The following is a 14,585-nucleotide window of genomic DNA, read 5'->3' as shown; positions in this document are numbered from 1 at the left end:
TGATCAAAATTGAATAAAACGAAAAAGAGTTTTTTAATATCGATCTCTAGATTCCATAAATATAATTTCTGTCAAATTCTGAGTTCGATAAGTATTTATTAGTTAATTATCAATGAAGATAATTGTAAAGTGCTAATTGACATACTAATTGAAAAATAACTATAACTTTCAAACGGTATAACATTTTTTAAATCTAACAGTTGCATCACATTCTATACTTTGGCTAGTATAAGAAAAAAATAAATAAATTTAAATTTGGTAAAATTTTCTATTAGTTAGGGTGGTCAGACACGAGATTTTTTTTTTTTGAAAAAGTTTTGGTAGAAAATTCATAGTTAATTATTTATTTGGAATAAAAATACCGAAAAATATGCGTCACATCCGAGCATGAGTCTACTTTTCATATCTATAATTATATTAAAAAAATATTATGATTTGATTTTGATTAAGGTGGTCAGACATACACCTACTTTTTATTTTCGCCTTGAAATTTTCTTAGTACTGCATTAAAATTCAAACTTTTGACCAATTAATTATTTTTTTCTCCTGATAAGGCCTGGTAGTTTAGAAACTACATTCAATTTCTTACAGATTATTTTCTTACAACTTTTTGATATAAAGTCCATAACCACTTCAAAATTATGTATTAAGTTGATATAACCCTGATTTGCTGATTTTTCACTACCACTTAATGCCATAGTTTGGTACACCATGATCCTGCACATACCCTAGAATAACATTTTATAAAATAGTCACTCTATTTTGTTGGGCCTAGATATAGTTCAATAGGACTTCTTGAGCAATGGAATGTTTCTTCTCTTTGTCATCTTCCTAAAAAATAGGGGAGTTGTAGGGAATAGTCACAATTTCTTCCGCTTTATCTAGATTCATTGTGAATTAAACAAACTTGTTCTCCTTGTTATCTTCTTGTTTTTCTGCCTCCTTATCATAGCATTCATCATTCTCTTCATTTTCCTCTTGCTCCTACGCCTATTTCATTATTGACACCACTTCTTCCTTTGCATTCTTTTGCTTACAATCCTTCTTATTCCTTATCCTAGTAGCCCTACATTCCCCAGAGCTGCACTCATTCTTCTTCTCACTACAAGCGTCATCTTTTTTGCCCTCAAAAGAGTTATTTTGCTTCCCAAAATCCTTCTTATCAACATTATTGAAGGTGCTCTTCCCACCCTAGTTAATTTCTCCCAGCTTAGCAAAGATGTGCTTTTTGGTAGGCGATTTTCTTTTGGGATGGGTGCTATAAAACAAAATTTCCTCAAAGGACAGAGGAAAAGAGGTTTTCCTTAGCCATAGAGTGGAGACTTTTACTTAGCCTTTTGGTTTTAGGCAAGGTTGCACGGGGAGCCCGTGGCTATACAGCCACGAAAATGCACTTCCTTTACATTACTTTTTGTAACTTTTCAAAAAAAAAAATTTAAGTCCTCTCCTTCGTAAGAAAGTGCATTTCCGTGGCTGTGGGTACTTGGGGTACTTAGGTACCGGTATGGGTACGAATCTTTTTCATAATAGGAAACCGGAGTACTTGGGTATGTCAAACTTTATTTTTTCCTCGTAATTGAGGAAAGACACCCCCGATCAAAACACCGCGAAAGAAAAGAACCGAAGAAGACCGTCCATGAAAATCAAATATTTATGCCATATGAAGTTGAGAGGCTCAGTTTGACATCCCACAGTTTACAGCGATGCAGAGCAAATGACTGCCATTGAGATGATTGCAGACGTAGATCTTACTTTTCACTGTTCAACCAAAAAAGGTCCACCTCTGACGTTCTTTTGGTTTAGGTAAGGCATTGAAGGCTGGCTGATTGTTTGGATCAATGGTTGAAACTGATTACAAATCCCTGACGACCATCTAATACATTTTGGATGTTCATTGCATCGTGTTTCCTTATTTGAAGTGCTCGACCTGATATCTTCGATCAACGGCATACATTTCTTCTTAAACATGGACGACCGTGGCATTTGATCTGTTCGTCCATTTTCATAGGACAGGGCAAACGCTTATTTGGAATGATCTGCTTAGTTATTGCGATGGCTACATGGATTTCCTTGTGCATTAATTACGACAGAACTAAGACGGCAGTAAAGCTCCACCGATGTTTGGTCCCATTTCCCGTATGAGTCAGGGAGTCCCTTCGCGTTGAGAGAGAGCGGCCAGAGAGCTATCGATCAGGTTCAGAAGCAGTTGATTTTCAGAATTCACGCATGAATCCTAACCCCTATGTGACAGTTTTACTTTGCGGGTAGGAGTGAGGTCGCCAGTAGAGCTATCCAAGGCGTAGTGCCATTGAGTGATTTGGTGCTATGGAAGATGTGGATCCAATTGTTGCATTTCTGGGCAGTGATAATGGAGACTAGCTTTTGCAACACCTACGAGTGGTCTCCTCCTTCACACCGCAACCTCAACCTCATGTCGTACAACTTCTTTTTCCCCCTGGTTTTCCTCGCAGGCTCCCACTGCCATCCTCAATAACACTACAACCCATTCCATCGATTATTGCTGTGGGAAAGCATACAAATTATACTGCAACGGGTGGTACAACTATCCATGGAGAAATAGGGGAGATTTGTCTCTTTGCATATGGAAGACTTATTTTACTTGCGCTCGATCATTTCTTTGAGGAGACAGCGATGGATGCTATAACAACTTTCCTCATTTCCTTTGCAATCCATTCGCAGCTTTAGAATTCATATTAGAATGCTTAAATGGCAGAATTTCAAGATTTTTAGCTGTGGCGAAGAAATTGGGAGGGATACATTTATACGCTAAGCAAGTGTACTCAACCAGATGGTATGGCCAACATCAAATTGTATGCTTCAACGTTGTATTCTTGTACGAATATCCAAACTTTAAACCAAATCCATACCCAAATCCTCACGTCAGGACTTCATGGCAAGAATTATTAAAAAAATAAAACTTGTCGATGTGTATGTTGTGTTAGATGTGTATGGTGTGTTAGGTTATGTGGAGAATAGTCGACAAATGTTTGACAAAATGTGCAAGCCAAAAACCTTTTCATGGACTACAACAATTAGAGAGTATGCCAAGAATGGGTATTTTGAGGATGCTATTTCTCTTATTCGACAAATGGATTTGAGTGGAATTCAGCTAGATAATTTCGCCCTTCCCTTCGCTCTAAAGGCGTGTGGCGGCCTCTATGCTTTGCAAGAGGGTAAACAAATCCATTCTCGCATACTCAAAGCTCGATTCCAGTCAAACGTTTATGTCGTAGCTTCGCTTGTGGATATGTTCACCAAATGCAACCGATTAGAGGATGCTCGGAAGGTGTTTGACATAGTGTCTGAAAGAGATGTGGTCTCATGGACTACCATTATTGCTGGGTATGCACAGAATAAGTGCCTTAATGAGGCTTTGATTCTCTTCCATGAAATGCAACTGGAGACACAGAGGCCGGATTCAGTTGTTTTGATAAGTGTGATGTCAGCATGCACCCAATTGGGAGCTCTGCAACAAGGCAAGTTTCTTCATAGTTTTATATTCAAGGGTGGGTTTCAGTTGGATGTCTCGGTAATGAATTCCTTGCTAGACATGTATGCAAACTATGGCGAGATGGCATTTGCATGGGAGGTGTTTGACAAAATGTGCAATAGAGATGTGATCTCATGGAGCAGTATGGTTGCAGGGTACGTGAAGAATGAAGATTCCAGCAACGCATTGAATCTCTTTAATCAAATGTTATTTACAGACATAAAACCCAACTTTGTCACCATGGTGAGTGTGCTCCTTGCATGTATTAACTTGGGATTTTTGCAGCTAGGGCAGGGGATACATGGGTACATAATTAAAAATGGGTTTGAATCGAATGTTTCTCCAGATTACGCTTCTCCAGAGACTCAATGTTTCTGTTAGTGGTTACCACACATTCTACGCTTCTGTCAGGCTGCTTTATTGTGTTCGATATTTGTTGACACATTCCAAAATCGGCGATGAAAGCGAGCAGCCCAGATGCTTTCAATGGTCGTCTACTCCTTTTTCGAGATTCTAAACCGTCGATCGCCATTTTCAGCTCGAATCCACCGTCAGTGTACATCATGCGCTAAGAACAATGAAAAGTTGAAAGTAGATCACCGTCAAAAGTCTGAGGAAAAATTCTGCAATTTTTTAGGCAAAATCTTTGACAGATTCAGAAATACAAGCGATGGTAAAGGAAGGATATTGGATTGATTGAGTTTTTAGTGGGTTGTATGACATAGACTTAACTTCTGCTTCACTTTAAAATACCCTGACATTTTCACAAGGGTGCGCAGTCAGTAGAAGAATATTTGCAAAAGGAGAAGTGGTGGAAGAAGTGGTGGAGGTTTTAGTCACCAAAAAAACCATCTTTATTCCCCCACACAATGACTTCGAGTTCCACAGATGAAGTCCCTGGTCCTTGCAGCATTCAACTATATAAATGTGCTTCCATCGATGTAAAACTTAAAGAATTGCACTAGAGAAATTGCACGCAGAATAGTCCGCCTTTTTCACTTCAGACCATGCAATGAAGAGAACAAAAAACCTGTATAAAAAGAAACAAATTTTAAGTAGATGAACCCACAAAAAAAGACAAAGCATGGGATGCCAGAATTTTGCAAAAAAAATTCAAGCCCACAAACAAAACAGAGCATTGATGAATGAATTGGGCACAAAACTGTCAATCCCGCTAACGAAAACAGAGTTTGGATAACATAATTGTGCCAGATTATGTGAAGATCAAAAACCAAAATAACCAAAGATAGTTTCGCAGGTATGATTGTCCGGATTGTTTTCGAAAACCCATTGTGGGATATGCCCTGTCTTGGATATTTTCCCTGAGAATCATTACTGTAAAATTCCCTCCACTAACGGTTACTACTGCCGCTCCTGCCTGCAATCGTCATTTTTAATTAATCCAATGGAAATAATTTTCTAAATCTACGGTTCCTACCATTGTAGAAGGACGAAAGACCATTGAAGGTTGGCTGGCCGTTAGATTTTCCAGCCACTTTTGTCTTCCACATTTAATGTACAACTATCATTCAATAGACCACCGTACAATATGCGCTCCCCATTTTCATTTGCACATCATTTTGGACTCACCTCGAGTGACTTTTTTTAGCCGAATTAATAGTTTTCATCTATCCGGTCCATTGATATTTTTTCCCATGTCCTCACTGGTCGTGGCTTGTCCTCAGATTTTGTATTAATTATTATTTTCTTTTTTTTAAAACAATTAATATGAGTTGGTTATAGAATTTATTTAAATAATATTTCAATAATAGTGTGAAAATTTTAGTTCAATATTTAATTTAATTTTTAGTAATAATTTACTATTAAAATTTGACTGTGTGATTAATAAGATTTAATTAATTTTTAACTTTATAATAGATTTTTAATTTTAATATTTTTTTCATTTTGACTATATTTGTTATATTGTAAGTTTTTATATCTTCAAGTTCAATGCATTTCCTTTTGCTTGTTTAATATTTGATTTAATATTTTATATTATCTAATTTGACAGATAGTAATAATTGATTATTATAAATTAATGTGTCATTAGTTAAATTAATTACATGAGAGGCATATACTCTTTGTCAATAAAAACACTTCCATTTTAAATTGACATTTTACTGTGTTGAGTAATAAGTGTATTTCATTTTATGTTAAATTTCTAGTATGTGTTCTATCCATCTCCTCTGCCGTGTGATTAACGAATTGGATATTGGGTATTCTCGATTGTAAGTTTGTTTCCAAGTGTATTTTTTTTCTTTGTTGATTGGACTTGCTATTCGAGATGAATCAAGCATAATGGGATTGTTAACTGCTCACTTGGTTCGTTGGGAAAGAATATCTAGAGCTTTAATGTCTCTCTGATGAGGAAATTATAAAGGGAGTTTCAAATACTTTGGTGAGCTTAGGAGGAAGAGACAAAGACGAGGGCAACAGAAGAGAGGCGTCAGTGACGTGAACAACAATGAGGGTTGTATATCAAAGTCTGCAGCTAAAGAAAAGATAAGTGGAGTTTTATGTGGTGCGTTGACAAGCAGTTGGCGATTCCATCCCCTCTTTCGAGGCTCGTACAATTATGTGGCAGTCGGTCTGAGCAAGAAATGAGATATAAATATAGATAGATAAGAAGATAGAAAGGAAGGGATACAAATATACAAAGACATAGATAGTGATAAATAGAAAGGAAGGGGTACAAAAATATATAGAGATAGTGAGATAGAGAGTTAGGTATATAAGGGGATTTAGAGAGGGATATTTATAGAAATAGATAAAGATAAAAACATATAGAAAGAGGATAGAGACAAAGAAATAGAGATGATGAGAAGAGGAGATCTAGAGATGGAGGTGGAGATATACAAGAGATAGAGGGGAGGAAAGAGAAAGAGAATGAAAAAGAGTGAAATATAGATATATATGGGAAGACCATAAATATGCATGAGAAGATAAAGAGAGAGATAGAGAAATAATGTGTTATAGTAGAAATGAATATGGGACATATAAAGTTAATAATCTATATGTATAGAGAAGTGGGTGGGGATAGATAGTGAGATGTAGTTAGAGTGAATATGTGACATGTAAAATTAATAACATATAGCTGGAGAGGGAGAGGGAGAGGGACAAGGAGAGGGAGAGATAAATATAGAGGTAGAGAGGGTGAGAATGAGAGATAAAAAAACGAGTTAGAAACAAGTAACAGAGAGATGAAGAGTGGGATAGATAGATATACATAGAGATAGGATACATATGTAAAGAGAGCGGGTGAGGACGGGTAAGGAGATAGAGATAAAGGAGCGAGATAGAAAAGATACATATGTAGGAAAGGGGGTGAGATCAAGAGGTAAGGATATAGAGACAAAGGAGGGGGAAAGAAAGCCTACATATGCAGGAAGAGGGGGTGAGGAGAGGTAAGGAGATAGAGACAAAGTAGGGAGAGAAAATATGTGTATAGAGGGAGAGAGGGTGAGGATAGGTAAGGAGATACAAACAAGGGAGGGAGATAGATTGGAAGAAAGAAGTAAAGATAGATATGAAAATAATACTATTAGATTTGTACAAGTCAACTTGATACAATTTCTCGATGGTGGTTCATTGAGTATGATTTGAAACATTATTTGAGGCAAATAAAATTTGAATAGTTGAATCCAAAGCCTATTGTAATTAATATAGATTGTAGAATCTAATGTTTTGATATAAATTTAATTAATACTATATAGAAAATATTTATAAAAGAGACATGAGAGAGAGAGAGAGAGAGAGAGAGTAGGGAAAATAAAGAGGGGGTGATGTAGAGGGAAGAGAAGGAGAGAGTACGGAGATAAAGAGAGGTGTGGAGATGGAGATTCACACACACACACACACACACATAGAATGAGGAGATATGGATGGATATAGAGAGGGATATATGTCTAGATAGATATAGAGTGAGAGGATAGAAGAAAAATGGATAGAGAGTTAGAGATCCATCAAGAGGTAAAGATAGTAAGATAAATAGGGAGATGGAAAGAAATACATGGAGAGGGAGAGATAGATAGGAAGAGATATAAATAGTGAAATATATTGATAGAGAGATAACAAGGATAAGTAAAGGGATGTTAGAAAATAGAAAGGGGGAGATATATAGAGGGAGAGAGGAGAGATAGTGAGATAAAAATGGAGAGAGTGAAATGGAGGGAGATTGATAGAGAAATAGGGATATGGAGAGAGAGAGGAGGGAAGATATAGGGAGAGATAAGGATAGAAAGAGGGCAAGGTGTAGAGGGAAGGGTAAGAGAGATAGATAGTAAGGATATAGAGAAAAGTATGGAGAGTCTTCCACATTAATATTTGCCACTTTCACTCTCCCGCCTAATTATCAAAGTGCTTGTTGATTACCAAACATATTGTATTAAATGTGAAGAACAAATAAAATGTCTCATTTGTATTAGTTAAGCAAAAAAAATTATACCAAAATATAGCGTACCTATTGCACACTAAAGTGCGATTGCTAGTTTAATAATTTCTAAAAGTATCAAAAATCAAGAAAGCTTCAACAGCATTTTATACCGACAAAAATATCGTGCACCATGTCGCTCCTGTTGCGGTAGTACTGTGAACTATAATAAAGCTCGCGTATATGTGTAAAGTGGAAGTTTGCATATAAAGGTAAAATAAAGGAAAAGGTGCTCGCCTGTGACGGTGTGTTCATTGAGATGTGCCTGCCCGAGCCGTTGTCGAAGTACTTGAGGCGATTGAGTCGAGCTATATTGAACGGCAGATTAGGTACATCTCCGGCTTGAAGAAATCTTAAGCTGTGAAATGTGTTGTTGCATGTGCCACTTACGACCGTCCAGTCACCCAGTGCAAGAACGCGAAGGGATTGATGCATCTGGTCTAGCATTTCTACTGACATCTCTGAATACGGGACTCTGTTCCCTGTCAACCATATCCCTTTTATACGATCCATACTCTGTGAAACATCAACAACACTCGCCGTCACATGTTATGTAGTGGACAGAATTTGTCAAGGAGTTAAGAGATGGGAAAATTATAGCACCCTACCTTTTGCACTAGTAGAGCAGAAGACAGATCCTCTCTGCTTGTGATTCGGACGCCTTTGCTTTTGTTACGGCCTATTCCAACAAGCACATCATGGACATTTGTTTTATCCGCAATTGTTTTCACCAGCGCCCCTTCGAGCAGGGTATGCCATTCTTCTTCACCCACAATGGAAGCCACTTTCTCCCAATTCCAGCCATGGAAAAACATACAAATGTCAAGGAAAGCATCTTGAGCATCTTGTGTTAGATCATCATAGGCAAACAAAAGCTTTGCCTCATATCCCATGTCCTGCCTGTTACCACTGAAAGGCTCGCCTTTTTCCAGACCTTGGAGTACTCTTTCAATTGCTTCAGCTTCCATGTTATCTCTCCTCCTCCTTAAGTAGCCTCCCACCACCTCCAGGACCAATGGAATGCCGCTGCACTTTTCTGCTATCTGCCCAATTTTAGGCACTACATGATCTCTGCTTACACCTATTTTTCTGTGCAAGAGCTCCAGGCTGGCCTCGATCTCAAGAGGTTCAATTTCGTAATACTTACAACTGTCAATGCCGCAGCTTTCGACAATTTCCCCTACGTCCCTCTTTCTGGCTGTTAAAAGGAGCCTGAATTTCTTTGGATTGTCAAGTTGCCTGGGTAAGATCTGTTCAATGTCTTGTCGTCTGAGAACATTGTCCACATATAAGAGGACGGGTCCTTTCTTCAAACATTTGTTGATCTCATCCTGACCAATTCTATAATGAGAAATATCATGTTTTTGTCCTGTTAGATCATGTAAAATTTGAGCCTGCAATTCTTCTATCTTCTTACTCAGATAGACATCTTCATGCAACTTGATACTAGAAGTTCTGTAACCAGCTTCCAGACCCTTAATCAAATTCGCGAACACGGCATCTGTTATGGTAGTCTTTCCAATGCCGCCAATGCCATAAACAACAACACCAACGACATCCATATCGCCTTGGCAATCCAAATATTCAGTTACAGCTTTCACCTGATGATCTATTCCAACTGGTTCCCCAAGGATCAAACACAATAGGAGGCATTAAGACAGTGACACTCATAATTTGCGAAAAAGGGCCTATAAAAGACTTGAGACTTACTTCCATGAGAAGGATAGGGCAACTCAGTGGATCTGCTTTCAACATTGGCGATCGTTGTATGTAAATTTAGATCGTCGTAAAGATGCTCTATATCCTTATTAAGTTGCAGTAGATCTTCCTTATTCTTTGAAACCAACAAAAACCTGCATCGTTCGGCTTAATTAATCTCAATTAACATATGTCTCTCTGTAGCTTAACAATTTTTGAGGTTCATATATATCCAAAGCTCCAGAAACAGAGACAAATACAAACTTGCAATGTGCTATGGCCCTACAGAAGTAAGCACGCAACAAGGTTCTAGACAGAGGTGTGCAAAGAAGGTTGTTCTCAAAAAGGACTGAAACCCTCTGACGCAAAGGGTAAAGTAACCAAAAAGACCTAAACAGAGAGAGGGTCTAAGAAAGGCCTCTTACGTCATCTGCTTGACCAGATGGCCTATTAATCAATTGTCTCATGGTGAACATCCAATTCTTTAGACTGTGCGGTAAAAGGGCGAGTTAAGTTGTCATCTAGATTGAGAGTGGCGATTAGCTCACAGTATCAACTCTCATAGATGCCCTTGTTGGTCCAGCACCCCTCTGATGCATTTTAAAGGAATTCAACCTAGACTACATGTACAAATTTTGGTGTACTTTCTATTACAAGTTAGAGGAGTTGTTGCAGGAAGAGATCGATCTATCAATACCGAATAACTTATATAGAATACAGGAAACTGTTAAACTATGCCACGAATCCAATCGACAAACATTAACAATTAGTCCAACACTTCCAAATCAGTATTTTCTAACCATAAGATACACTACCTATGAAATGTCTTTTTACAGTAACTCGGCCTGATTAGAAATATTTTATTAACAGATTCAATCAGCATTCGTTCTGCAACATACTCTGTTTGCCTCTCTATTTCATCCATAGTAGTCAGAAAGGGGAACAGATTATTCAGAGTGTGATATTGGTACACCGCCCACCGGGCTGAAATTCCTAAAACAAAAGCTAACTAAACCGCGCGCAAATCAAAAAGTATTGAAGTGAAAGTTGCAAGAATCCTGATCCAGTGAATTAGAAATAAATAGAAATTAGAATGTGGGCACTTACTTGTAGAACTTTCTCGTGCCAATCTGAGTAGAGCACATTATTGCTCCTTGAACTATGGATTCGAAAGCATCTTCTGTCTTCTTCCGCAACTCGTTATCTAACCCCGACTTAGCTTTGAGAAGTCTAATGCATTTGGCCAGATCAGTCATTCTTTTCAAAAGTACCAAGCACTCTTTCTTGTTGAAGGAAACCTTCTCCAGCCTCTCTAAGACAAAGGCTATCACAAGAAACCCTGCTGCCGCCACGTGAGCATTTCCCAATCCTCGTAGGACACTCACAGCCGTCTTTTTTGCTTCACTGGATAAGTTGGACAACATCTTTTTCTATATGTAAATAAACAATATCGTAGGTTCATGTGCATGCAACAAATTTCCATCGGTTCGATTTACTAATTTCGAGCAAAAGGAGATTAACAAAGAAAGTACCTGATCGGAAATCATCTTAGCCCCCTGCGAAATTCCTTCGAGGAGTTTAGACAAATCCGCGGAAAGAGGCTGGACAACGTCAGAGAAGGTATGCCCCTTTGATTTTGTACGGCTAGAGGACTTCTGCATAATCAAGTTTCGCTATTATTTACAACATACAGACTCAGCTGGGCATATGTTAGTAAGATGCAGAGAAAATATGAAGGAAATAGCAACCTGTGCGAGGAAATCGTCTATTCTGGAAATAAGATCATCAAGGCTTAAGTTGTTATCAATGCGTAGCTGGACTATGTTGCTGCCCGCAGAAGCAGAAGTCGAAGCCATGGCCAACGGAGGTTAAGGTAGGGTTCAAGCGTATTTGTTTGTAATCTTCTATCTTTTGGCGATTCGATGAGGCCCCTTGTTGTGTTTTCGGGATCTGTAGACGCCGACGTACCTTCGCTGATGTAGGTGGCGTAGGTGGCCCAATGCGGAGCAGTCTTTCATGGAAATGTCTTGCACAGGCATCCTGACAGAGACAACTCTCTGACTTTAACTATTAAACTAAATTTACAATTGATTTATCTAAGGCGGGCTGGATAGATGCGCTTTCATACTCCATGCCATGCCATGCCATGTTGAGTACGGAACGGAATCTCTGACGATCAAACCAAAAAAATTAATTAATACGTGTTTGTCTTATGCATTTGTTTTTCGTATACTTGGTTTTTTTTACCTCCTTCCTCTTTAGTTTGGATATTTTTGGTTTTTTTTATCTCCATTTTTTTAGTTTGGATTTTTTTTGACGAATAGTCCCTTCTTTATATTAAAAAAAATACAATAAAGTTACATATTCACAAAAAAAGGGGCCGGAAGAAACAAAATCACCTCGCGAGTTAATACGACCACAAGTCAGAAATCAATTAAGGGAGAAGACCTAGTACTTGAACACGTTCCAATAGTTGTGATAGGAGTTGTTCACTTAATACCTACATTTATTAACATAATGTCCAATTTTTTTGACAACATTGTACCAATACTTGTGACTTTAAAGTTGTTAGTAAAATGCTAACTACCCAAAATTGAATAAAATGTACCCTTAGTTAAAAAAATTAACCAATAATGTGATGCCACATCAGCTGTTCAACTATGGGTACCCTTTATGCATGACCATTGGTCTCACTTTTTTTTGGGGCTATTTTGGACAACTTGGCAAAAAGCATGCTAATGTGGCATCATAATGAGTGATGTGGAATTAAAACCTTAGTTATAAGTAGACAACTTGCTAAGTAACCTGTTGTAAAAGAACTAGGAGCGATTTGAAATTTTTATGTAGGATTTTAATAAGCGCGAAGTTAGGGTGTTCAAGTACTAGGTTCTCTCCCTTATTCATCAAAATAACTTTTAGAAAACAACAGAAAACAAAGAAATCCTCATGTCGCTAGCGCAACGCCAACCGAGGAAGGAGGATCCTTATCATCAAAGCCCCACCCGAGGGTGGGGTGAGTAGATGGCTCAGGGGGAGCCCATCCGTCATCACCAGTAGCAACATTATCTTCATCTTTCTCTCCCTCAAGCTTGGGAGGAGAAATGGCTAAGTCCAACCGAGGAAACACCCACTTGGGGTCTGAGTGAGCAGAGGGCCAACTGGTAGTAGGAGCAGCAGGAGGAGCCATTGGGGACCACCCTGAGCCAGACCTCCGGGGAGGCGAGGTAGAGTGATGCCGACCACCAAAACCTCTAGAAGAGCGGCGCCAACTAAAAGGACCACCACTAGAAGAGCGAAGCGGTTGAGAGTGAGGTGTGTGTGAGTAGCAAGCAGAACTGCTATGTCCTCGATGATGACCGCGAGGAGGAGTATAGTTGTTGGAGGCCAAATTCGGCATAACACAAGCAACCATACAGGGGGCATTTCCCCAATGAGCCAAAAGCTCCTATAAGTGAGCCACCTCCAAAGCCAATTTATCTATTTGTACTTGAATCTGCAAGATGACATTGTTATAAATACACACTAGCATACATAGCCACATCAATGTCAAGTGTGTTATTAGCATAAATGACTGCATTGTGATTTTCCAAATGGTAAATAAGATCTCCAATCTAAAAGCATGCCATATATGGGCGTATTTGAAGGGTATCTGAGTATTATCAGCTAGAAGAATCATATGCCAAGAAAAAGGTTCTGGGCAAAAGGGGCAAAAGAGATCATGGATTCATCGCCAATAACATTGAGCTCATTTATAGAACCAAAAAATATGCAAAAAGGACTCTGGTTGACCACAGAAAGGGCAACGGGGGTTAGGAACTCCTAAGTATTGTAGTCGAGGGCCCAAAGGCAAGCCCTGAAAAAGAATACACCAAGCGAAATGCACAATTTTGGGTTTAGTAATGGCATCGACACAATGGAGAACCTATGACTCCAAGTGCGATGTGAAGACCGCAAATGCCAACATTGGTTGAGAACATCAACCATGGCTAAGTGAGGAACCAGCCATCGGTAGCCCAACCTAGGCTTATAGCTGGTTACGTGGGTGTCTGGATACCACTTCCAATCTTTCCACCAAGGGTGAGAGGACTAAATGCCCACTTTGTGTAACAAATGTGAAGGCATCACAGGAATTAGAAGATCAAAAGTCTGTCGATCTAGATGAGTGAGCCAAAATTGCACTCTCATGTCCTTCGACGACCGTAAGCTCATGGTAACTCTGGAAAAAAAATCTTTAGGGGTCCTTATGCCACGTTTAAAAAAACACAGAGCACTAGCCCCGTGCACCTTAGCCAGGGGAACACCTTGAATAACAAATAAAGGTGACCACCAGAGATTATGTTGGTTCATGGAGAGCCCATCTCTGAACCCATTGCCAACCCAATGAAGCCAAGGCTTAACTGCTTCCTAGGCTTTCCAAATACTCTTGGCAACAAAAGTACCCTAAATCTAGATAGGTTCAGTGGTAATAAGAAGGGTCTAAAATCCAATCCCCTTCTAGGCTAGCTGGTGAACCATAAAACTTGAGGAAATGCAATGTCTTAACAAAATCTTTTAGGCTTCATTTTCGAAAAGAGCTCAAGTCACCCATTTGGCACATAAAACAGTACCTTGCTTCTGGGTGGACAACAAGCCTAGGCCACTAGACTCCTTAGGAAGACAACAGAAATCCTAGGCAACTTTATGAAAGCCCTAGTGAGAAGTGTCTAACACCCAGAGGAAGTCATGTAAAAGGCACTCAAGTTTGAGGTAAGAGGTCTTTGAAGGAGCCCAATAGGAAGAATAATAAACATGGGTGGAGGCCAACACTTTGGAGCAAATTTGGAATTTACCCACTAGGGAGAGAGGTTTGGTGATCCAATACTCTAGCTTCTTCTCTATTCTGGCAAGAACCACATTCCAGAGCTCAACAACTAAGGCTTGGAAGGTGAAGGGGATACCTAGGAAATG

The 14,585-nt window shown here is 38.9% G+C and overlaps 1 protein-coding gene across 2 annotated transcripts in view; it reads right to left on the bottom strand.

Annotated features, from left to right (window-relative positions):
• Positions 1-11,580, bottom strand: part of LOC149557830 (uncharacterized) — a 78,212-nt gene extending 66,632 nt beyond the window's left edge. Inside the window, exons 1-6 of one of the 2 annotated variants that reach the window (XM_089832317.1) lie at positions 11,387-11,580; positions 11,171-11,293; positions 10,746-11,068; positions 9,651-9,793; positions 8,549-9,558; positions 8,178-8,456 (exon numbers count right to left, since the gene is read on the bottom strand). In XM_089832317.1, coding sequence (XP_089688443.1) covers positions 8,178-8,456; positions 8,549-9,558; positions 9,651-9,793; positions 10,746-11,068; positions 11,171-11,293; positions 11,387-11,494 — 1,986 coding nt within the window. In that variant the 5' untranslated portion in view covers positions 11,495-11,580. The remainder of the gene's footprint in view (positions 1-8,177; positions 8,457-8,548; positions 9,559-9,650; positions 9,794-10,745; positions 11,069-11,170; positions 11,294-11,386) is intronic. The other variant, XM_089832318.1, reaches the window with a different exon arrangement.
• Between the last annotated feature and the right edge of the window lie 3,005 nt (positions 11,581-14,585).

Source organism: Cupressus sempervirens, chromosome 5 (assembly GCF_028749045.1).
Source record: "Cupressus sempervirens isolate cs-2001-9-10 chromosome 5, ASM2874904v1, whole genome shotgun sequence".
NCBI classification, from domain to species: Eukaryota; Viridiplantae; Streptophyta; class Pinopsida; order Cupressales; family Cupressaceae; genus Cupressus; species Cupressus sempervirens.
Note: the sequence above shows the minus strand (reverse complement) of the source record. Positions and strands in the feature narration are given on the sequence as shown.